General features: G+C 47.0%; 1 protein-coding gene across 2 annotated transcripts in view; it reads left to right on the plus strand.

Moving 5' to 3' along the window:
* SLC6A7 (solute carrier family 6 member 7) overlaps window positions 1-25,424 on the plus strand; it is a 109,141-nt gene that overhangs the window by 27,790 nt on the left and 55,927 nt on the right. For both annotated transcript variants that reach the window (XM_063928632.1, XM_063928631.1), the window contains 3 exons: window positions 3,704-3,838; window positions 9,727-9,830; window positions 10,682-10,806. In XM_063928632.1, coding sequence (XP_063784702.1) covers window positions 3,704-3,838; window positions 9,727-9,830; window positions 10,682-10,806 — 364 coding nt within the window. The remainder of the gene's footprint in view (window positions 1-3,703; window positions 3,839-9,726; window positions 9,831-10,681; window positions 10,807-25,424) is intronic.

The following is a 25,424-nucleotide window of genomic DNA, read 5'->3' on the forward strand; positions in this document are numbered from 1 at the left end:
CGCTTTAAAGGGACAATCGTTTAGAACTTAGGCAAAACCATGCCTTGTAAGTTATTGCCCATTGAAAAAATCGTTCGAGTTTGGCCGGCATTCCGCGCGGCCGCCGAACCTCGGGTGGCATTACATTCTGCCCCACATTTGCCCACTCTTTTGGTGTACAAGTTCATCAAGGTTATATTGTCTGGAGAATGTCAGTGTGAATGCACAGGCCATACATCTACGCCGTATTTCCCCATTGTGCAGACATCAATTCGATCCCATCAGACAATCGTCAGTCTCCGATGATCGCTGATTTGTCAGTACAGCCCTGCTCCTACATGTTAAAAAACTGTGACTCACCGATTCTCGTCATTTGTGGGTCATAATCAGTGGATCGAGGGATTCCAACATGTTGGATATCGCCAATGACCTTACTTAGGCGTCAACAAAACTGGTAATTGACATAATTAATAGTATATGTATGGGATCCTTAAGTAGTTCTCTTATAGTTATAAATAGTTGGGTATATTTGAGCTGCCAAGAGCAACTTTCCTTAGAGTAATTCTTCTGTCCTGTAGAGCTGTGAAACGGCGGGGAGACAGCGGGGAGGGATCTGAAAAGATCCCTCACCTGCACAAGCTGCCGCATCAGGGACGTCGGCGGTAACTGGCATCGGCTTGGGGGTAGTAGCGGGCATCAGCTCAGTGCCAGTAGGGGTCATCAGCGGGACTCGGCGAACATTATGGCTACAGTGCCTCACCAGCCACTGACCTCACCGCATGCCACTGGTATGAATAGCCCTCTCCCGGTCACCGCCCAGGAATGCCCAATACATTTCTAATGTATAGTAGGACCTAATTCAGTAAGGTTTGTAAATTCTGTAGCAGAATTTGCAATCCTTTGGATCGCATGCTGGGGGCTGCCCATCGCAGGGCAAGGCCACCCAACATGCTATCAGCCCCCCCCACTTGACCATGCTGAAATTGCGGTCACACCGGAATTTCAGCGTGATTGCAAAAAGTGATGTAGCATCCTCCCAGCGCAGCCTGGCTACCCCCGCAGGAGGTCCGCCACCATTTTTCTGACTGCAGCGGCTGCGTGACGTCACACAGCCACTCCAATCACGTCCCCATCACTCCCCCAGTTTGACTGGTGCCGCACCCGCTTCTCTGTCGCCGCCCCCGCAACGCTCCATCTTGGATTTACAGGCAGAGGTGATCATATTTTCTGCTGAGCGCCTGCAGAAAATGCGGGTGCATGTGCAGGATGGGCCCTGGGCATGCGCCTGCATCTTCTTAGCAGTTTTTGCGGTTAGATCGCGTATGGCGATCCAACCTGAACTGGGCTCATATTACTGAGATTGTGTGTCTCACTCACTACTGCGACTATGTGCGTACACATCATGGGACACATGCACTATGCCACTTTGAAGCACCGGACTTGGATGCATGTGACCATTTGCGCGAATATCGAAATTGCGCACAACTCAGAATCAGATCTATAATCGTTCAGATTGGAACGATAATTGTGTGTACGATGGAATTCGGATGTTGTCAGATTGTTTAATCTCTATAAAACTGTAAAGACTGTCATTGTGATCTATTCTCCCAATTTTTGGGGTTTGAGTGGTTTGTTCTCCCGCATCCCACCCACTTCTTAGGCAAGGTAATACCAGGAATTGTGGGTCCTAAGGAAGGGGTGTGAAAAATGTGATGCGACTCTACAAGAATTGTGTCATTTAGCCCCGCTCCCTCCCTGGGGACCCGCAATTCACGGGGCTGGATACAATGACGTGAAGAGCCCAGCCTTACCACTGGAGTGGTCATCTGCATTTCCTCTCCGGCTTCACCTGGAGAGGAGGAAGAAAAGGTTGGTAAGTATGTATTTAGCTTTAGAGTGATCTGGATCGTTCTGCCTAATGAAAACACATCTAGGTGTTACATCAGGACTCCAGTATAAGAAGTCAAGAATGGATATTTGCTCCGATATTTCCACAAGATCACTGAGATTTTGGATCGATTCTCAACATTCGATGTATTGATTGAATCGATCCAAAAATTATTGATGCTGCAGCAGCGAAAAACTCACCTGTTCCATGGCGTCCGGTCCCCCTGCTCCACTGTGCATGTGGCAGGTTCTACAATGCATGTGCGATTTTAACTGTGCATGCCCAAAAATGATAACGATTGCAAGAAAGATTGCTATTACTGAGAGAACTGTGGCATTAGGATATGTTGACAATGTACTTTATGTATGTTCTATTTTCAGGTGTGATCACATAATTATAGTACAGCACATAGAGTAACAGTACAGTACTGCAGTGCCATACCAGGGCAGTAAAGAACCTGGCTGAGCCCAGGTACTCTTCAGGGGGTGTGGCCTAATCTTGGGAGGCGTGGCCTTGCACACTTAGAAAAATAAATACAGAAAAAATAATACTTTTAGTCAGGGCCGGCGACAGAATTTGCTGCACTATATAAGAAACTGTAATGGGCCCTACAGACATGCCGATCCGCCACCGAGGTGCCCGACGGCCGACGGGCGACCCGGCGGTGGGGGGGCAATGACTCCCCCCGTCACGCGGCTCCATTGAAGTGCAGGCAAATATGGACGAGATCGTCCATATTGGCCTGCATGCACAGCCGACGGGGGACCAGCGATGAACGAGCATGGGGCCGCGCATCGTTCATCGCTGGAGCCTCCACACTGAAAGATATGAACGAGTTCTCGTTCATTTATGAACGAGATCGTTCATATCTTTCAAACAAATCGGCCAGTGTGTAGGGCCTATTACATATATATATATATATTATATATATATATTATATATATATATATATACATTTGTTTATTTATACACATATATAAATATGTATATCTCTCCTTCTTCCCACACACCCCGCAGTCCGTCTCTCCCCAACGACTCCATGCTACATTCCCAGCTCCCCCACTCCATCCAATAGCCCTGCATCCCCTCATCAATCCACTCTTACCCCCGGGAGAGACTCACCTGTGCTGCAGTCAACAGTACCCAGACCTGAACACTGCACAGCAGGTACCATGCGGCCCTCTCACCCTACCAGAAGTGGGTGGCGCAGGGCACAGGAATCCTGGGCAACGGAACTGCTGCCATGTTCTGTAACTGCCTGCAACAGAGACCCGGAAGAGCGGGTGCACAGTCACCGTGTGTGAGAGGCTCATGTCACTCTGACACCGCCTTCACTGCCTTATTTGGACTAGACGGCTCACATCCCTGCTGGGCACTAAGTGGGGCCCCTCTGTTCCTTGGGGCCCGGTACAGGTGTCCCCTTTGCCCCCCCAATCACCGGCTCTGCTTTAAGTGCCTCCCTGACCACACTGCAGCCCAGCGCAGAGCAGCGGGTCTGCGGAGAAGAACTTCTGCCAGGTAAGGGGGAGGGGGACTTGGGCCCTTTCTGGGCCCTCCATCAGAACGGGGCCTGGGTAAATAGTACTTGCTCTGGAACCCCGCCCTCCCATCGGCACCACTGTCTGTGCGCTATGGCTAACCCTCCCAGACACAACTCATAAGCTGAGTGAGGGCAGGTGCCGCTCCTTCTGCCTTATCCTTTAGGTGGCAGCACCAGTCTCACTGTCCCTGGTACAGCCCTGCAGTACTGTATGCAATGTCATTATACTCTGCATGTAGCTGCAGGATCTCTGTGAGAGGATGAGATTGTCTGACACTTTCTCTCCCTGTATTTAGGTTGTCTATTTCACAGCTACGTTCCCTTATTTAATTCTGATCATGCTGTTAGTTCGCGGAGTAACACTAGATGGAGCCTGGATCGGAATCAAATTCTATCTCACACCACAGTTTGACCACTTGTTGACATCAAAGGTACATTATTTATTGGCTAATTAATGGAGCTCTGCATGTAGAATGTGGCTGGTAGTCAGTCATGTACATTAAGCAAAATCCCAGTTGATTGTTTTAATTTTTCAGTTTTTAAATATGCAAATTAAACTATTTAAGATCAGCCATGGCTTGTATTGGCACAGTATATATTGTAAATGTTATTGCACATTTCACATGATGCACGAGTTGTAGCTGACACTGGCCCTCATTCCGAGTTGATCGGTCGCTAGCTGCTTTTAGCAGCAGTGCAAACGCTAGACCGCCGCCCTCTGGGAGTGTATCTTAGCTTAGCAGAACTGCTTGAAAAAAATTTCATGCAGTTTCTGAGCAGCTCCAAACCTACTCCTTCCTTGCGATCACCTCAGTCAGTTTAGTTCCTGCTTTGACGTCACAAACACGCCCTGCGTTCGGCCAGCCACTCCCCCGTTTCCCCAGGCACGCCTGCGTTTTTACCTGACACTCCTGCGTTTTTTTGCACACTCCCGGAAAACGCTCAGATACCTCCCAGAAATATCCACTTCCTGTCAATCACTCACCGATCAGCAGTGCGACAGAAAAGCGTCGCTCGACCTTGTGTAAAACGGCATAGTTTTGTGTGAAAGTACTTGGCGCGTGCGTACTGCGGCCCGTACGAATGCGCAGAAATGCCGAATTTTAGACTGATCGCTGTGCTGCGAACAACGGCAGCTAGCGATCAACTCAGAATGAGGGCCACTATCCGCTGAGGGGCTTTCAGATCATATATAACAAAAATCCAGTGCCGGATTAACAACAGGGGGTAAAGAGCAGCTGCCCAGGGGCCCCCACACAAAGCTAGGTCATCAGCGTGGGGGCACTGCGGCATTTGTGTACTGGGGTGTCTGTGTGGTAAAGGGTGACCTGGGGTCATTGTGGCATATGTCTACTTTTAAATAACATAACCAACATATCATATGGATATTTTTTTCAGTGGGGGACCCCAAAAGTCAGTTGCCCTGAGAACCCCATAAACCCTATTCCAGACCCTAAAAAAAGATATACAACATTCCAAATGTAATTTAGTTTCCTACATTTATCCTCAACGTTTTACACTGCTTGTTGGTTGGGACGCTTTGCGTACTATGCAGAGCAAGTTACCGGTACATCTCTATAGCCAGATCACCTCTATATAAACGCTCGGTGTCATGGCTGTCTTCATTCCCAGTTAGCTCTTGCACCAGCCACATCCTTCGTTCAGAAGATCCATCTGCAAACAGATTCAGTTACTCATAGGCACAACTCTGCAGGGCCGTCATTCCATCTACACGCCCTCGCAATACTCTGACACCACATCCATTCAGCTTAAAGTGCAGATGCAGCTGTTTTGCGTACGAGGCTGATTTGCCCGTAGTGGGCGTACACCCGGCTCCGGAGCTTTGACAATGTGAACACGCACAAGATCCATCTGTAAAGCTGACTTGTGTTCAACACAGCATCAAACCCATTATGATTAAAAACACACAGGAGGTTGAAAGGGAAATAGAGCTTAACTAGGCACAATGGGGTAGATGTATATTAACCTGGAGAAGGGATAGAGAACGGATAAAGCAGTGATAAGTGCAAGGTGATAACACACCAGCCAATCATTACAGATTTAAAAATGACCGTTAGGAGCTGATTGCAGGGCCGTAACTACGTGTGTGCCAAGGGGGCTTGGCACACAGCGCAGTTGCCCTGGGGGCGCACGGCCAGCGGCATGTAATGAGTCAAATTGACTCATTACATGCCGCCTCTGAACTGCGCCGTGCGCCGCACTGTGAAGAGAGAAGACAGGAGCGCCGGGCAGCGGAGGAGGAGGGAGGGGGAGCAGAGAGCCGCAGCAGCGCTATTTGATTGGTAGTAAGCGCCGCTGCAGCATCCCCCTCTCCTTCTGTATAGGCTGCCCGGCGCTGCTGTGGATGCTGGGATGCGGTTCCTCCATCCCAGCATCCACAGCAGCGCCAGGCAGCCAATACAGAAGGAGAGGGGGATGCTGCAGCGGCGCTTACTACCAATCAAATAGCGCTGCTGCGGCTCTCTGCTCCCCCTCCCTCCTCCTCCTTCTCACCTGCCTGCACCGAGAGGAAGCTGCACGAGGAGCCTGTCAGCGGGGAGAAGGTAAGTATGTCTCTCTCTCTCTCTCTCACCGTCTGCTGCAATGTGTAAAAAGGGGTCCCATCTGCCGCAATGTGTAAAAAGGGGTCCTATCTGCCGCAATGTGTAAAAAGGGGTCCCATCTGCCGCAATGTGTAAAAAGGGGTCCTGGCTGCCGCAATGTGTATAAAGGGGGCCTGGCTGCCACAATGTGTAAAAAGGGGTCCCGTCTGCCGCAATGTGTAAAAAGGGGTCCCGTCTGCCGCAATGTGTAAAAAGTGGTCCTGTCTGCCGCAATGTGTAAAAAGGGGGACTGGCTGCCGCAATGTGTAAAAGGGGTCCCGGCTGCCGCAATGCGTAAAAAGTGGTCCCATCTGCCGCAATGTGTAAAAAGGGGACCCGTCTGCCGCAATGTGTAAAAAGTGGTCCTGGCTGCCGCAATGTGTAAAAAGGGGGACTGGCTGCCGTAATGTGTAAAAAGGGGTCCCGGCTGCCGCAATGTATAAAAAGTGGTCCTGTCTGCCGCAATGTGTAAAAAGTGGTCCTGGCTGCCGTAATGTGTAAAAAGGGGGACTGGCTGCCGCAATGTGTAAAAAGGGAGACTGTCTGCTGTAATGTATAAAAGGGGCTCTACCTGGTGTAGTGGCGCTACTGTGCAGCATAATTTGAATAATGGAGACTACTGTGCACCGTAGTATGAATTGCTATTATTTTGTTGCCACGCCCCTTCCCGTGAAGCCACGCCCCTATATATTTTTCGCGCACCTGCGGCGCGCACTGCGCCTATCTTGTACGGGGGGGGCGCCAAAGTCGGTTCTTGCACACAGTGCTAAAATGCCTAGTTACGGCACTGGCTGATTGGCTGGTGCATTATCACCTCGCACTTATCACTGCTTTATCACTTCTCCAGGCTTAATATCTGCCCCAATGATCTTTGTCCATTGCTGTTGTTAATTTGTAAAGTGCCACAGAACTCTGCAAGGCCAGACATACACTGGGGGTAATTCCAAGTTGATCGCAGCAGGAATTTTGTTAGCAGTTGGGCAAAACCATGTGCACTGCAGGGGAGGCAGATATAACATGTGCAGAAAGAGTTAGATTTGGGTGGGTTATTTTATTTCTGTGCAGGGTAAATACTGGCTGCTTTCTTTTTACACTGCAAATTAGATTGCAGATTGAACACACCACACCCAAATCTAACTCTCTCTGCACATGTTAAATCTGCCTCCCCTGCAGTGCACATGGTTTTGCCCAACTGCTAACAAAATCCCTGCTGCGATCAACTTGGAATTACCCCCATTATTTGGATGTATATAACTGATGAAGAGAGGAATGAAGCATAGAAGCATTAGAGATTGGTCATGTACAGAATGTGTTAGGGGATAAACCCTTTTGGGCAGAGACATTTACAATCTAAGCCCCACCTATCTCTCTGCTTATGCCTCCTCTGTAGAAATACCTTATGAATTTGAGCCCCCACACTGGAGGGCACAGACTTTATGTGGGCACTGTCTCCTGTCTTACAACCAACAACATAAAATTTGCAGTACCAATCCTCTCCATGCTATAAATATTACACTGTGTGATGCTGGGGACAACACAGGGTTTCTTTGTGAGACCTACTCTAAACTGGGTCTTCCTTCCCATGGACCCATGCTGTACACAGTATGGGAACGCTAGAGACGGGATCCCTAAAGTTATAAGCAATAGCAAGGGTGAGTTAGATTGTTACATTTTCCACCCAAAAATGGCAATATGTTATGTGTCACTCTCTGGACTGGCTGAGGTACAGTATGTGTTATAAGATGTACACAGTAGGGAAAGATGTCTGGGAGGGGATTTACCAAACCTTCTAAAGACGTCATGTGGAGAAGTTGGCCATAGCAACCAATCATTTTCTAAAATGTGATAGATAGATATTAGCTAGAATCTGGTTGCTACGGGCAACATCTCCACTTCTCTTTGAAAGGTTTGGTAAATCTGCACCACCTTTGATGACTACTGTACTGATATAAGAAGTATGCAATGACAAGGATCTCTATCACAGCACATTATACAAATCTCACCAGGGCAGCCATCAGAAATTGCAGGGGCCCATGACTGGCGGAATAGGCAGGGCCCCCGCAGGGAAAATTATTGTGCCTTTTACCCATTATGATTGTAAATAATGTGATGTTTTCACTATCTGCCTACGTAGTTGACAAACAGCATTCAATGAATAGTGGATAGCATATAGTAGGTAGTATAAACTAAAAAAAAAAATATAAAAAATTAAATAAATAAATTATATAATCTCTCAAAAGGTGGGTACACACTGGTAGATATATCTATGGACGGCAACACACTGCCCGATCCGTCGGGGACTAACGCCATGAACTGGGCGGGCGTGTACACACGCCCGCCCAGTTCAGCTGTCAATCACTGCCGGCTGCCGCAGCATGTGTAGGGACGGTCGGCCGACCGCCAGTACACACACAGCGACGCGCCAATATATAGGCAGATATATTGTCTGTCAGCTGTGCTGTGGGGCTGACGCGATACGTCTGTGAACGACGGAGTTCACAGAAGTATCGCCGTACACACTGGCCGACGGACCCGCAATATATCGGCCATTCAAGAGAACGGCCGATATATCGGTCAGCGTGTACCCACCTTAAGGGTTTGTGATATAAAGTGGCAAATAAAAAGGTTTACATTCACTAAGTCAGAAGAGGAAAGGAGCCTGGGATGGATCAGAGGAGGCTGGTGGGCAATTACAATCAAATTAACATAATCTCCGTGGTGCAGAGAAAGTTACGAGCCTCCTCTCTACCAGGGGCCCTGGACTGGAGTCCTATCAGCCCTTCCCTGATGGCAGCACTGATGCTCACCACTCAAGTTATAATACTTTACACATGGACAGAACATTGAGTCGGATTCATGTTTGTAAGTAAAGCAAAAAGTCAATCAACTGGGCAAAACCAGGTTGCACTGCAGGTGGGGCAGATGTAACGTGCATTGAGAGTTAGATTTGGGTGGGATGTGTTCAAACTGAAATCTAACTTGCAGTGTAAAAATAAAGCTGTCTCACATTTGTCGGCTGCATGCAAAAGCAGCCAGTATATACCCTGCACAGAAACAATATAAATGTATTTGCTCCCCTTGCATTGCAGCATAGTTTGTTCCAGACACAAAGGGCCTAATTCAGACCTGATCCCTAACAATCGTATTTTGCACTGCTGCGATCAAATAGTAGCCGCCTACAGGGGGAGTGTATTTAAGCTGTGCAAGTGTGTGAACGCATGTGTAGCAGAGCTGTACAAACAGATCTTGTGCAGTCTCTGCGCTGCCCAGGATTTACTCAGCCGCTGCGATCACTTCAGCCTGTCCGGGACCGAAACTGACGTCAGGAACCCTCCCTGCAAACGCTTGGACATGCCTGCGTTTTCCAACCACTCCCTGAAAACGGTCAGATGCCACCCACAAACGCCTTCTTCCTGTCAGTCACCTAGAGACCGCCTGTGCGAATGGATTCTTTGCACAAACCCATCGCTGTGCAGCGATCCGCTTTGTACCTGTGCAACGCGCCTGCGCATTGCAGTGCATACGCATGCGCAGTTTAGACCTGATCGCCCGCTGTGCGAAAACGCAGCCTAGCGATCAGGTTGAATCACCCCCAAAGTTACTTGCTTTTTTGCTTTACTTACAAACATGAATCGGACCCATAGTACACTGTATAGCTGATTGGCTGCTAAACAAGTACAACGATGTATCCACTGCCATTTCTCTTCTAAATCTAGGTGTGGATAGAGGCAGCTCTGCAGATCTTCTACTCGCTGGGAGTCGGGTTTGGCGGCCTTCTCACCTTTGCTTCCTACAACACATTTCATCAAAACATTTACAGGTAAATATCGAAACCCAGTCTCTTCTTCCCATTCTACTTCTGTTCTACAAAAATAACGGAGTCAGGATGAAACAAACACACAACAAAAACAACGACTGGTTCCTTCGATGAAGAACCCGGCTGTTCCCCATGAATCCAAATACAATCTGTTTATAGAGCAATTTGCAAAAAAAATAAAAAAATTAAATCTCAATGGGCTGAAATAATATATTCCACAGTGCTGCTAATGAGACAAAATTACTGCATTACTCATCTTACCTCCAGAAAAACACACATGTATTCAAATTGTTATTGCTAATGTTCATGTTGGTTTATAGGTAGTCATTCCGAGTTGTTCGTTCGCTAGCATTTTTTAGCAGCCGTGCAAACGCTATGGGAGTGTATTTTAGCTTAGCAGAAGGGCGAACGAAAGGATCGCAGAGCGGCGGCAAAGTTTTTTTGTGCAGTTTTAGAGTAGCTTCAGACCTACTCAGCGCTTGCGATCACTTCAGACTGTTCAGTTCCTGTTTTGACGTCACAAAAATGCCCTGCGTTCACCCAGCCACACCTGCGTTTTTCCTGGCACACCTGCGTTTTTTCGAACACTCCCTGAAAACAGTCAGTTGACACCCAGAAACGCCCACTTCCTGTCAATCACTCTGCGGCCAGCAGTGCGACTGAAATGCATCGCTAGACCTTGTGTGAAACTACATAGTTTGTTGTAATAGTAAGTCGCGCGCGCGCATTGCACCGCATACGCATGCGCAGAAGTGCCGTTTTTTTTGCCTCATCACTGCACAGCAAACGAATGCAGCTAGCGATCAACTCGGAATGACCACCATTGTCACAAATGTCCTTTCTCTATATTCCAGGGACACTTTCATCGTTACTCTTGGGAACGCCTTTACCAGCATACTAGCAGGGTTTGCAATCTTTTCCGTGTTGGGATATATGTCCAAGGAACTGGGTGTTCCGGTGGATCAAGTGGCTAAAGCAGGTTAGAAATCAGCATTACATTACTTATATGCTGCATTCTGGTGAATTAATATTTTGTATTATATGATACGTTACAAAAAAAATGTTCTTCTGCTCAAATGATCCCCTTGGCTATTGTTTGTAATATTTAGCAGTTTTTCATGGCTAATGCAAAATGTAATTAGTTATTAAATTAGGATTAGTGCAAATCTGTCATGTAAATGCCTGAGAGGTAATGTTATGAATCACAGAACATCTGATACGCCGTACAAAATAAGCATTGATCCAACTGTAACTCGCACAAGACTATCTAGATTTCTGCCATAAGGCACTATGTGGAGCAAGATGGCTGTACTGTAGTGGCTGATGGCGGCTGTTGGGCTGAGTGAGCACATCTTCTTGTGGAGTATGGATAGCATCAGTGCATGTAGGTTGATGGATGGTGGAAAGGTCCATGGGCTCATCACTGAGGTTACTTAAAGGGGAGATTTATCAAATAAAAAATGGTGTACTTATATTTACTATAGGTATACTTATATATAAATCTCATATACATAAACCTTATATATACTAGCTGAATACCAGTCCTTCGCTACGGAGTTTTAAGTACCGTATTTTCGTGCATATAACTTTTATTTTGAAGGACTTCCTGGTAAACTAATTAGACTTACAACAGGACATGCTCCGTCCCCGCCGCTGCCAATCTTTGGATCTAATTTAGACCTGATCACAGCAGCACATTTGTTGGCTAATGGGCAAAACCATGTGCACTGCAGGGGGGCAGATATAACATGTGTAGAAAGAGTTAGCTTTGGGTGGGTTATTTTGTTTCTGTGCAGGGTAAATACTGGCTGCTTTATTTTTACACTGCAATTTAGATTTCAGTTTGAACACACCACACCCAAATCTAACTCTCTCTGCACATGTTACATCTGTGCCACCTGCACTGCACATAGTATTGCCCATTAGCTAACAAATTTGCTGCTGTGATCAGGTCTGAATTAGGCCCTTAGTCAGGCCGCACCTCAGGAAGGGCCTTCCCTAGATTGATGCTATCAGAAGGCTGGTGCTGAGGAGAATAATCCGCCTCCTTCTCTGCCCTGTCCCGCCTCTGATGCTTCCCTGCTCAGTGCTGGAAATGCTGGGACGACAGGTCATGCTCCGCCCGCTGTATGTTAAATATGTAAGGTTTGCAGGGATAGGCTGCCTCTAATCCAAAGGGCCCTAGGTCTCCTTGCTTAGCTATTCGCTCTCTTTAGGGCTCCTACTTTGAGGGAAAAAAGGTAAAGATTACCGCCCAACACTAAAGGTCACTGGGAGAGCTGTCGGTACCCTTTACACAGCAGATAAGAACTCTTGATAAAAGAGCACAAGCTCTGAAACGTCGGCTACACTAAAGGTCTTCTGCCTGTAATTCTTTCATTTGAGTCCTGGAGTGCCATCCGTCACACTGCGTCTATATATAATAATCTCACAAAGCATGATCCAACCGCAAAAAATACAATGACGATGCGGGCGCATGCGCAGGGCCCATCCTGCACATGCACCCGCATTTACTGTGGGTGACCTGCAATAAATGCTAACGCCTCTGCCTGATTGACAGGCAGAGGCGCTCGCAGGATGGCAATGCTCCGTTTCCAAGGTGGAGCATTGCGGGGGCGGCGGCTTCGAAATGGGGGATGAGACGTCACACTCAGCCGCTCCAATCAAAAAGATGGCGGCGGGCTTCCTGCCATCGCAGCCAGACTGTGCTGGCAGGAGCCATCCACAATTTCAGCGATCACACTGAAATTGCGGGGTGATCGCAATTTCAGCGCGGTCTCAGTGGGTGGGCTGCATGCTAGGCGGACTTGCCCTGCGATGGTCGGTCCCCAGCATGCGAGCAAAAGGATTGTAAAGTCTGCTGTTTAGCAGAATTTGCAATCCTTACTGAATAGGATCTTCGGTTTGCAGCAATACTCTGTCCTTGGTGCAAAAGATCCCCCTGAAACCAGTCGTAATTTATAGTGATGAGCGCCTGAAATTTTTCGGGTTTTGTGTTTTGGTTTTGGGTTCGGTTCCGCGGCCGTGTTTTGGGTTCGACCGCGTTTTGGCAAAACCTCACCGAATTTTTTTTGTCGGATTCGGGTGTGTTTTGGATTCGGATGTTTTTTTCAAAAAACCCTAAAAAACAGCTTAAATCATAGAATTTGGGGGTCATTTTGATCCCATATTATTATTAACCTCAAAAACCATAATTTCCACTCATTTTCAGTCTATTCTGAATACCTCACACCTCACAATATTATTTTTAGTCCTAAAATTTGCACCGAGGTCGCTGGATGACTAAGCTAAGCGACCCTAGTGGCCGACACAAACACCTGGCCCATCTAGGAGTGGCACTGCAGTGTCACGCAGGATGTCCCTTCCAAAAAACCCTCCCCAAACAGCACATGACGCAAAGAAAAAAAGAGGCGCAATGAGGTAGCTGTGTGAGTAAGATTAGCGACCCTAGTGGCCGACACAAACACCGGGCCCATTTAGGAGTGGCACTGCAGTGTCACGCAGGATGTCCCTTCCAAAAAACCCTCCCCAAACAGCACATGACGCAAAGAAAAAAAGAGGCGCAATGAGGTAGCTGTGTGAGTAAGATTAGCGACCCTAGTGGCCGACACAAACACCGGGCCCATCTAGGAGTGGCACTGCAGTGTCACGTAGGATGTCCCTTCCAAAAAACCCTCCCCAAACAGCACATGACGCAAAGAAAAAAAGAGGCGCAATGAGGTAGCTGTGTGAGTAAGATTAGCGACCGTAGTGGCCGACACAAACACCGGGCCCATTTAGGAGTGGCACTGCAGTGTCACGCAGGATGTCCCTTCCAAAAAACCCTCCCCAAACAGCACATGACGCAAAGAAAAAAAGAGGCGCAATGAGGTAGCTGTGTGAGTAAGATTAGCGACCCTAGTGGCCGACACAAACACCGGGCCCATCTAGGAGTGGCACTGCAGTGTCACGTAGGATGTCCCTTCCAAAAAACCCTCCCCAAACAGCACAAGACGCAAAGAAAAAAAGAGGCGCAATGAGGTAGCTGTGTGAGTAAGATTAGCGACCGTAGTGGCCGACACAAACACCGGGCCCATTTAGGAGTGGCACTGCAGTGTCACGCAGGATGTCCCTTCCAAAAAACCCTCCCCAAACAGCACATGACGCAAAGAAAAAAAGAGGCGCAATGAGGTAGCTGTGTGAGTAAGATTAGCGACCCTAGTGGCCGACACAAACACCGGGCCCATCTAGGAGTGGCACTGCAGTGTCACGCAGGATGGCCCTTCCAAAAAACCCTCCCCAAACAGCACATGACGCAAAGAAAAAAAGAGGCGCAATGAGGTAGCTGACTGTGTGAGTAAGATAAGCGACCCTAGTGGCCGACACAAACACCGGGCCCATTTAGGAGTGGCACTGCAGTGTCACGCAGGATGTCCCTTCCAAAAAACCCTCCCCAAACAGCACATGACGCAAAGAAAAATAAAAGAAAAAAGAGGTGCAAGATGGAATTGTCCTTGGGCCCTCCCACCCACCCTTATGTTGTATAAACAAAACAGGACATGCACACTTTAACCAACCCATCATTTCAGTGACAGGGTCTGCCACACGACTGTGACTGATATGACGGGTTGGTTTGGACCCCCCCCAAAAAAGAAGCAATTAATCTCTCCTTGCACAAACTGGCTCTACAGAGGCAAGATGTCCACCTCATCATCATCCTCCGATATATCACCGTGTACATCCCCCTCCTCACAGATTATCAATTCGTCCCCACTGGAATCCACCATCTCAGCTCCCTGTGTACTTTGTGGAGGCAATTGCTGCTGGTCAATGTCTCCGCGGAGGAATTGATTATAATTCATTTTAATGAACATCATCTTCTCCACATTTTCTGGATGTAACCTCGTACGCCGATTGCTGACAAGGTGAGCGGCGGCACTAAACACTCTTTCGGAGTACACACTTGTGGGAGGGCAACTTAGGTAGAATAAAGCCAGTTTGTGCAAGGGCCTCCAAATTGCCTCTTTTTCCTGCCAGTATAAGTATGGACTGTGTGACGTGCCTACTTGGATGCGGTCACTCATATAATCCTCCACCATTCTTTCAATGGTGAGAGAATCATATGCAGTGACAGTAGACGACATGTCCGTAATCATTGTCAGGTCCTTCAGTCCGGACCAGATGTCAGCATCAGCAGTCGCTCCAGACTGCCCTGCATCACCGCCAGCGGGTGGGCTCGGAATTCTGAGCCTTTTCCTCGCACCCCCAGTTGCGGGAGAATGTGAAGGAGGAGATGTTGACAGGTCGCGTTCCGCTTGACTTGACAATTTTCTCACCAGCAGGTCTTTCAACCCCAGCAGACTTGTGTCTGCCGGAAAGAGAGATCCAAGGTAGGCTTTAAATCTAGGATCGAGCATGGTGGCCAAAATGTAGTGCTCTGATTTCAACAGATTGACCACCCGTGAATCCTTGTTAAGCGAATTAAGGGCTCCATCCACAAGTCCCACATGCCTAGCGGAATCGCTCCGTGTTAGCTCCTCCTTCAATGTCTCCAGCTTCTTCTGCAAAAGCCTGATGAGGGGAATGACCTGACTCAGGCTGGCAGTGTCTGAACTGACTTCACGTGTGGCAAGTTCAAAGGGCAGCAGAACCTTGCACAACGTTGAAATCATTCTCCACTGCGCTTGAGACAGGTGCATTCCAGCACCTATCGTGCTCAATTGTATAGGCTTGAATGGCCTTTTGCTGCTCCTCCAACCTCTGAAGCATATAGAGGGTTGAATTCCACCTCGTTACCACTTCTTGCTTCAGATGATGGCAGGGCAGGTTCAGTAGTTTTTGGTGGTGCTCCAGTCTTCTGTACGTGGTGCCTGTACGCCGAAAGTGTCCCGCAATTCTTCTGGCCACCGACAGCATCTCTTGCACGCCCCTGTCGTTTTTTAAATAATTCTGCACCACCAAATTCAAGGTATGTGCAAAACATGGGACGTGCTGGAATTTGCCCATATTTAATGCACACACAATATTGCTGGCGTTGTCCGATGCCACAAATCCACAGGAGAGTCCAATTGGGGTAAGCCATTCCGCGATGATCTTCCTCAGTTGCCGTAAGAGGTTTTCAGCTGTGTGCGTATTCTGGAAAGCGGTGATACAAAGCGTAGCCTGCCTAGGAAAGAGTTGGCGTTTGCGAGATGCTGCTACTGGTGCCGCCGCTGCTGTTCTTGCGGCGGGAGTCCATACATCTACCCAGTGGGCTGTCACAGTCATATAGTCCTGACCCTGCCCTGCTCCACTTGTCCACATGTCCGTGGTTAAGTGGACATTGGGTACAGCTGCATTTTTTAGGACACTGGTGACTCTTTTTCTGAGGTCTGTGTACATTTTCGGTATCGCCTGCCTAGAGAAATGGAACCTAGATGGTATTTGGTACCGGGGACACAGTACCTCCAACAAGTCTCTAGTTGGCTCTGCAGTAATGATGGATACCGGAACCACGTTTCTCACCACCCAGGATGCCAAGGCCTCAGTTATCCGCTTTGCAGTAGGATGACTGCTGTGATATTTCATCTTCCTCGCAAAGGACTGTTGGACAGTCAATTGCTTGGTGGAAGTAGTAAAAGTGGTCTTACGACTTCCCCTCTGGGATGACCATCGACTCCCAGCAGCAGCAACAGCAGCGCCAGCAGCAGTAGCCGTTACACGCAAGGATGCATCGGAGGAATCCCAGGCAGGAGAGGAATCATCAGAATTGCCAGTGACATGGCCTGCAGGACTATTGGCATTCCTGGGGAAGGAGGAAATTGACACTGAGGGAGTTGGTGGGGTGGTTTGCGTGAGCTTGGTTACAAGAGGAAGGGATTTACTGGTCAGTGGACTGCTTCCGCTGTCACCCAAAGTTTTTGAACTTGTCACTGACTTATTATGAATGCGCTGCAGGTGACGTATAAGGGAGGATGTTCCGAGGTGGTTAACGTCCTTACCCCTACTTATTACAGCTTGACAAAGGGAACACACGGCTTGACACCTGTTGTCCGCATTTCTGTTGAAATACCTCCACACCGAAGAGCTGATTTTTTTGGTATTTTCACCAGGCATGTCAACGGCCATATTCCTCCCACGGACAACAGGTGTCTCCCCGGGTGCCTGACTTAAACAAACCACCTCACCATCAGAATCCTCCTGGTCAATTTCCTCCCCAGCGCCAGCAACACCCATATCCTCCTCATCCTGGTGTACTTCAACACTGACATCTTCAATCTGACTATCAGGAACTGGACTGCGGGTGCTCCTTCCAGCACTTGCAGGGGGCGTGCAAATGGTGGAAGGCGCATGCTCTTCACGTCCAGTGTTGGGAAGGTCAGGCATCGCAACCGACACAATTGGACTCTTCTTGTGGATTTGGGATTTCGAAGAACGCACAGTTCTTTGCGGTGCTACTGCTTTTGCCAGCTTGAGTCTTTTCATTTTTCTAGCGAGAGGCTGAGTGCCTCCATCCTCATGTGAAGCTGAACCACTAGCCATGAACATAGGCCAGGGCCTCAGCCGTTCCTTGCCACTCCGTGTGGTAAATGGCATATTGGCAAGTTTACGCTTCTCCTCCGACAATTTTATTTTAGGTTTTGGAGTCCTTTTTTTACTGATATTTGGTGTTTTGGATTTGACATGCTCTGTACTATGACATTGGGCATCGGCCTTGGCAGACGACGTTGCTGGCATTTCATCGTCTCGGCCATGACTAGTGGCAGCAGCTTCAGCACGAGGTGGAAGTGGATCTTGATCTTTCCCTAATTTTGGAACCTCAACATTTTTTTTCTCCATATTTTAATAGGCACAACTAAAAGGCACCTCAGGTAAACAATGGAGATGGATGGATACTAGTATACAATTATGGACGGACTGCCGAGTGCCGACACAGAGGTAGCTACAGCCGTGGACTACCGTACTGTACTGTGTCTGCTGCTAATATAGACTGGTTGATAAAGAGATGTAGTAGTATGTATGTATAAAGAAGAAAGAAAAAAAAAACACGGGTAGGTGGTATACAATTATGGACGGACTGCCGAGTGCCGACACAGAGGTAGCTACAGCCGTGAACTACCGTACTGTACTGTGTCTGCTGCTAATATAGACTGGTTGATAAAGAGATGTAGTAGTATGTATGTATAAAGAAGAAAGAAAAAAAAACCACGGGTAGGTGGTATCACAATTATGGACGGACTGCCGAGTGCCGACACAGAGGTAGCTACAGCCGTGAACTACCGTACTGTACTGTGTCTGCTGCTAATATAGACTGGTTGATAAAGAGATGTAGTAGTATGTATATATAAAGAAGAAAGAAAAAAAAACCACGGGTAGGTGGTATACAATTATGGACGGACTGCCGAGTGCCGACACAGAGGTAGCTACAGCCGTGGACTACCGTACTGTACTGTGTCTGCTGCTAATATAGACTGGTTGATAAAGAGATGTAGTAGTATGTATGTATAAAGAAGAAAGAAAAAAAAACCTCGGGTAGGTGGTATACAATTATGGACGGACTGCCGAGTGCCGACACAGAGGTAGCTACAGCCGTGAACTACCGTACTGTACTGTGTCTGCTGCTAATATAGACTGGTTGATAAAGAGATGTAGTAGTATGTATGTATAAAGAAGAAAGAAAAAAAAACCACGGGTAGGTGGTATACAATTATGGACGGACTGCCGAGTGCCGACACAGAGGTAGCTACAGCCGTGGACTACCGTACTGTACTGTGTCTGCTGCTAATATAGACTGGTTGATAAAGAGATGTAGTAGTATGTATGTATAAAGAAGAAAGAAAAAAAAACCACGGGTAGGTGGTATACAATTATGGACGGACTGCCGAGTGCCGACACAGAGGTAGCTACAGCCGTGAACTACTGTACTGTACTGTGTCTGCTGCTAATATAGACTGGTTGATAAAGAGATGTAGTAGTATGTATGTATAAAGAAGAAAGAAAAAAAAACCACGGGTAGGTGGTATACAATTATGGACGGACTGCCGAGTGCCGACACAGAGGTAGCTACAGCCGTGGACTACCGTACTGTACTGTGTCTGCTGCTAATATAGACTGGTTGATAAAGAGATGTAGTAGTATGTATGTATAAAGAAGAAAGAAAAAAAAACCACGGGTAGGTGGTATACAATTATGGATGGACTGCCGAGTGCCGACACAGAGGTAGCTACAGCCGTGAACTACCGTACTGTGTCTGCTGCGACTGGATGATAAATAATGATATAAAAAATATATATATATCACTACTGCAGCCGGACAGGTATATATTATATAATGACGGACCTGCTGGACACTGTCTGTCAGCAGAATGAGTTTTTTATAGAATAAAAAAAAAAACACCACACAAGTGAAGTCACACGACGAGTGTTTAACTTTTTCAGGCAATCACAATATAGTATACTACTAACTATACTGGTGGTCAGTGTGGTCAGGTCACTGGTCAGTCACACTGGCAGTGGCACTCCTGCAGCAAAAGTGTGCACTGTTTAATTTTAATATAATATGTACTCCTGGCTCCTGCTATAACCTATAACTGGCACTGCAGTGCTCCCCAGTCTCCCCCACAATTATAAGCTGTGTGAGCTGAGCACAGTCAGATATATATACATAGATGATGCAGCACACTGGGCTGAGCAGTGCACACAGATATGGTATGTGACTGAGTCACTGTGTGTATCGTTTTTTTCAGGCAGAGAACGGATATATTAAATAAAACTGCACTGTCTGGTGGTCACTGTGGTCAGTCACTAGTAAACTCTGCACTCTCTACACTTCTACAGTACTCCTAAGCTCCAGTAAATCAGGTCAATCTCTCTCTCTCTCTCTCTCTTCTAATCTAAATGGAGAGGACGCCAGCCACGTCCTCTCCCTATCAATCTCAATGCACGTGTGAAAATGGCGGCGACGCGCGGCTCCTTATATAGAATCCGAGTCTCGCGAGAATCCGACAGCGTCATGATGACGTTCGGGCGCGCTCGGGTTAACCGAGCAAGGCGGGAGGATCCGAGTCTGCTCGGACCCGTGAAAAAAACCATGAAGTTCGGGCGGGTTCGGATTCAGAGAAACCGAACTCGCTCATCTCTAGTAATTTACGCATACACCCAACTCTAAATTTGCCGCAATTCTGTCTATATGCCCTATTTGAAATTAGCCTTTGTGAGACGGCCCCATTACAGCCAATCCCTGTAGTGGCAAATGGAGATAGGCCTGAGATGCGTATGATTGCATCACCAGTAGTTGCAGATGTCTAGTTCAGCAGCAGGCATTGGGCCCGATTCAGCATCGATCACTGAAGAGCGGAAAGAAAAACAGGCTAGATGCGTCATCAGACAGACTTGTTTTTGGCTCTGCATGGGCACCTAAATGTGTAAAAGAAGCAGGCCGGGGAGAGGATATGTTTTGCTGCTTTAGGCTCTGCAGCTGTCTGCTGGGAGCAGCACGTCCTGGGAATCTGCTGTAGAGTAGAATCATTATGGAATTAATGTCACTTAGCTCATTTTTATAATTGACATCTCAGAGACAATTCTCAAGCTGTGACACAGAAGCCCCGTGGTGTTATGGGAAGATGCTGCACAGATTCAGTTGCAAGTAAAACTTTTTTAATGGACTTTATGTAATTCAGCACAATACCCAGAAGGTGCACGTCAATATAGTGCACTTATATGAAGGTGTTTTTTTTGTTCCAAGAAAAGCCCTGAAACAAGCGCAGTGTTTTGCAGTTTTACATTTTCAAGTTTCTACCACATAGGATGATGTCATGTGGTGTCAGAACCACTATAATGTCATAACCGCTGTGATGCCATAACCAATGTGACATCAGAACAGCTGTTAGAATGGCTGTGATGTCAGAACAGCTGTGATGTCAGAACTTATGTGATGTCAGAACTGCTGTTTGAATCACTGTGATGTCAGCATGGCTATGATGTCAGAATCTCTATGATATCAGAACCTATGTCAGAACTGTGATGCCAGAACTGCTGTGATATTAGAGCCCCTACAATGTCAGAATCACTGTAATGTCAGAACCTCTATGATGTCAGAACCACTGTGATAGCATAACCACTGTGATGTTGGAACCTCTACGATGTCAGAACCGCTGTGAGGGCAGAACAGCTGTGATGTCAGAACCTCTATGATATCAGAGCCCCTATGATGTCAGAACCACTGTGATGTCATCATAACCAATGTGATGTCAGAATTGCTGTGGTGTCAGAAACACTGAGATGTCAGAGCCTCTGTGATGTTATAACCTCTAATATCAGAACCAGTGTGATGCCAGAATTGCTGTGGTGTCAGAACCTCTATAATATCAGAACCTCTGTGATGTCAGAAGAACCGCTATGGTATTAGAGCCTGTATGATGTCAAAACCGCTGTGATGTCAGAACCTCTATGATGTCAGAATCACTGTGGATGTTTTTGTGGACCTGTTGCATCTATAAAGAGTTTTTAAGTGAAGTCTGTAGACAGCTTAATGTTACTTCCACCCTATCGTCATTAATTAGCTAAAAAGTAAAAACCCTGCGCCATGCCAAACTTCATAGTTCCTCTTTATATGAAAGTTATTTTCCAATCAGTTTACTAACCTGCCCATCCAGAGCTTTGCATTGCATTGCCTTGTACAAACTACACACTGACCAATATATCGGGTGTACTACGTTATACCGACGGTCGGGATCACGGCGCCCAGCATTCCAGCATCGGGATCCCGACCGCAGGAATGGCAGCAACGGGGCGAGAGCAAAAGAGCCCTCCCTCCAGGGGTGCCGTGGACACCCCAAGAGGGAGGCCCAAGTCCACCTCCCCCTTACCTGGCAGCAGCTGCAGCTCTTCACCTCAGTCAAGCACACGCAGCTGAGTGCTGGGCTGCAATGTGCCCACTGAAGTACTTAAAGTACTATTTTTACTGTATTTTTTTCTGTGTGCAGGGCCACACCTCCCATGATTAGGCCACACACCCTGAAAAGTATCTGGGCCCGGCCAGGCTCTCTACTGCCCTGCACTTATATTACATACATCAACATCTATGTTTATATGTGCTTAGCGTACAGGAGATCTCTCTGCATTTGGCTTCAGCGTCGGTAGAGAAGCAACTGTGACGTTTGCGCAGTTTGCAAAAAACACTGGGTGTGGTCGCATTCGGCCTTGAGTGTAACTCAGAATCAGGCTCAAGTGTTTCTGCTAAACCTCACCAATGCAGTACACCAGGTACCTCCCAACAATCAGAGATGAGTCCTCGATAGCGTCCCACCGAGAATAATAAATTGTAGTGATCCACAGCTGAGTATCTGGTAGTTTTATGACCTCACTGGGCTGTAGTAAACCAACCTACAAGATGTTATGACTGCAAAATAATTGGTAAATAGTGCTAGTATAACGCAATTGAGTGACTGGAACAGTATGTAGTCATACAGGTTAGTTGCCGAAAGGTAAATGGGCGACGGGCGTGTGCCCTGAGATGTGTTTGATGGTCAGATTTGATGAACTTGCACAAATCAAAAAGCAAAATGCTCCATTTTAATAATGGCCGCCTTAAGGAACTGATCTAATATTATTGCTTTTTAATGATTTAAGTGTCTACATCCCACACGGGATGCCCGTTGTCGTACACATTCTGTCAGCCAGATGGTGTCTTTCTTCTCCATCCGGATTCTGTGGGATTGGTGCCAGAATTTTTGTCAGCTTCTTCCAATATGTTCATCTAATTCCACTGCCTCAGTTCTAATTATTGAGGGTTCCACATGGCTCTATGCGATCACTGTTTGGCATGAATTATTATCATTATTATTAGTTTTGATAATCAGTGAAACTGCCTTGAAATACAGCAGAGAAATCACTTTATACAAATCCATTGGCAGCTAAGATGCCCAGGAACTGGCCCACAGGAGTACAGGGGAAATCCATGGTGGGCCTCACCGCCTAAGTGCCCCACCCCCTGCTTTAATGCCAGGTTCTAGACTTTGCAGTCAAATTATACATTGTTACTGTATTAGAGGGTCCATAGGCTAACGCAGGGGGGTTTCTGGTTGCCCAGAAACACCCCTCCTCTTGGCCAGTGGCTCAATTTATGACAATAGTAATATGATACAATTACTAGAGCTGCCGACACTACAGAGCAGAGCTGCTGCACATGCCCAGCGGTAGCAGCTTTTTCTAACAAATGCATAATGCTGTATGTGTGGATCTGAGCCCTCAATCAGTGCACTGGACCAGAGAGCAGCTGCCAGAAAGAAGGGACAGGAGCCTTCCCATGAGGTGGAAGAATGAGCTTAGAAAGTTCTATTGTATTTGTGTATTTATTTATTATGGGATGTTTAACCTTTTCCTGAATGTTTATGTTTGATACAGCCTGTGCTATATAGGTCATTGATAGCGTTAACTATTAATCCTGTATTCCATACAGTATCCAGTGTATGAAAAGACCAATGTGTACATTAATGTCCAGGGTTGTTACTAGGTTCTTCTATCGCTCCCCCAGACTCCTGCACTTGCTCCAGTGTTACGCAGTGTGGAAGATTGTGGACTGCAATTGGAAACCCCCCTCTAGAAATCCTGCATTTGCCCCTGGGGGTCAGCTACCTTGTAGAGCAGGAACATGGATGAACATGGGTGCTCGGTCTGTTTTTACACCAAAATTTGCCCTTCTGCTAATCTGGGTTAACAGTTCTAATGTTTTCTTGTGTGAATAGTATTGCAATTATAGCGCATTATAAACTAGAAACATAATTGAAAAAATGTTTTTAAAAGTAACACTTAAGTTATCCTAGGACAGCTATCCATAGTGTCGCCATAAGTCGGCAGTGACTTGACGGCAATTAACAATAATTTAGATAATTCAAACATTTTTTTTTTTACAGAGACCTTTACTAGACCTAATGCAACTATCATATATAGAGTGACTTATTAGGTATATATAAACAGGTATATATAGACAGGATCACCATCATGTGATAGATAGATAGATAGATAGATAGATAGATAGATAGATAGATAGATAGATAGATAGATAGATAGAAATATAAATTGTAAACTTTATATAGCTATCCATGAATCCGCACTCCAAACTTCATCAAATCAACAGCCGGGTGGTGCTCCACCAAAGGAAATAGATCCCATAATATAATAAACTAATGGGCCCTACACATTTAGTGATCCGCCGCCGAGCTGCCCAGCGGCGGATACGGCCGAAAAGCGACCCGGCGGGGATGGGGGGGGGGGGGGGCAGTGACGGGGGCAGTGAAGTTTCTTCACTCCACCCGTCACCCGGCTCCATAGAAGTGCAGGCAAATATGAACGCGATCGTTCATCGCTCCACATCGCATCGCATCGTTCATCGCTTGTGCCTCCACACTGAAAGATATGAACGGTATTTCGTTCATTAATGAACGAGATTGTTCATATCTTTCAGTCAGATCGCCAAGTGTGTAGAGCCTATAAAGCTGCAGGCACTCACCATAGAAAGCAGTTTTTCTTTATTTGATAATCACAAAAACATTTCCCAGATAGTCTGCCTACGTTTCGGTCAAAGCATGACCTTTGTCAAGACTACACATACTTAGCACAGGGATCTGAAGCAAAGGCGCACCTATCACCCATGTCTCACAGGCTCTCTCTTTATAGCAGTAGTCAATTGCTAAGCCCTCCCACCAGCAATTAGTGTGTGTGGCTGACCGGAAGTGCTTCAAAAGCACTGTTAAAAGAAACTGTTATAGGGGCCAAGTAGCAGTCACAGTGAACATGTGGCTAGATGTGCTAGAATGTACCGCTGACGAGCATTATAAAGGGTGGTCTTCTGGTTGCCGAATGTCGGGATCCCGGCGCACAGTATACTGGCGCCGGAATCCCGACACCCGGCATACCGACACATATTCTTCCTCGTGGGGGTCCACGACCCCCCTGGAGGGAGAATAAATAGCGTGGCGCGCGCAGCGAGCCCGCAAGGGGCTCATTTGAGCTCACCACGCTGTCGGTATGCCGGCGGTTGGGCTCCCGGCGCCGGTATGCTGGTCGCCGGGAGCTCGGCTGCCGGCATACCATACTACACCCATTATAAATGCTAGAAAACAACAAATTAAATCGGAATCACGTGACCGGAAGTGCCACTGACTCCGGATAGGATGTGACTAACAGAGACAGCAGCTCATAACCGGAAGTACGATGCATTTCACGGCTACATGCCGGGAAATAACAGCAGCCCTAGAGTAAATATAACTAGCTGGGGCGCTGAATACACAATCAAAGATAATACGTCAATTTTAACTAAACAATACCGCGCATAAGACCACTGAATCCCCGAATGTCAAATACTACATAAACATCATATAAATCACAAGATCTAAATAGCAAGCTGTGGGCAAAACAGTGATGAGGGTATGCATCGGCCATATTGGAAGAGGGCATAACAAATAAGATTATAAACAATTTGTTGTTTTCTAGCATTTATAATGCTCGTCAGTGGTACAGTCTAGCACATCTAGCCACATGTTCACTGTGACTGCTAGTTCAGTTTGGTGATTAGTTCATTATGATCTAGTTCGCTGAAAAGATTAGTTCAGAAGATTAGTTCATCTAGTTCATTTAGTTC

The sequence above is a fragment of the Pseudophryne corroboree genome, chromosome 6, assembly GCF_028390025.1.
Source record: "Pseudophryne corroboree isolate aPseCor3 chromosome 6, aPseCor3.hap2, whole genome shotgun sequence".
NCBI classification, from domain to species: Eukaryota; Metazoa; Chordata; class Amphibia; order Anura; family Myobatrachidae; genus Pseudophryne; species Pseudophryne corroboree.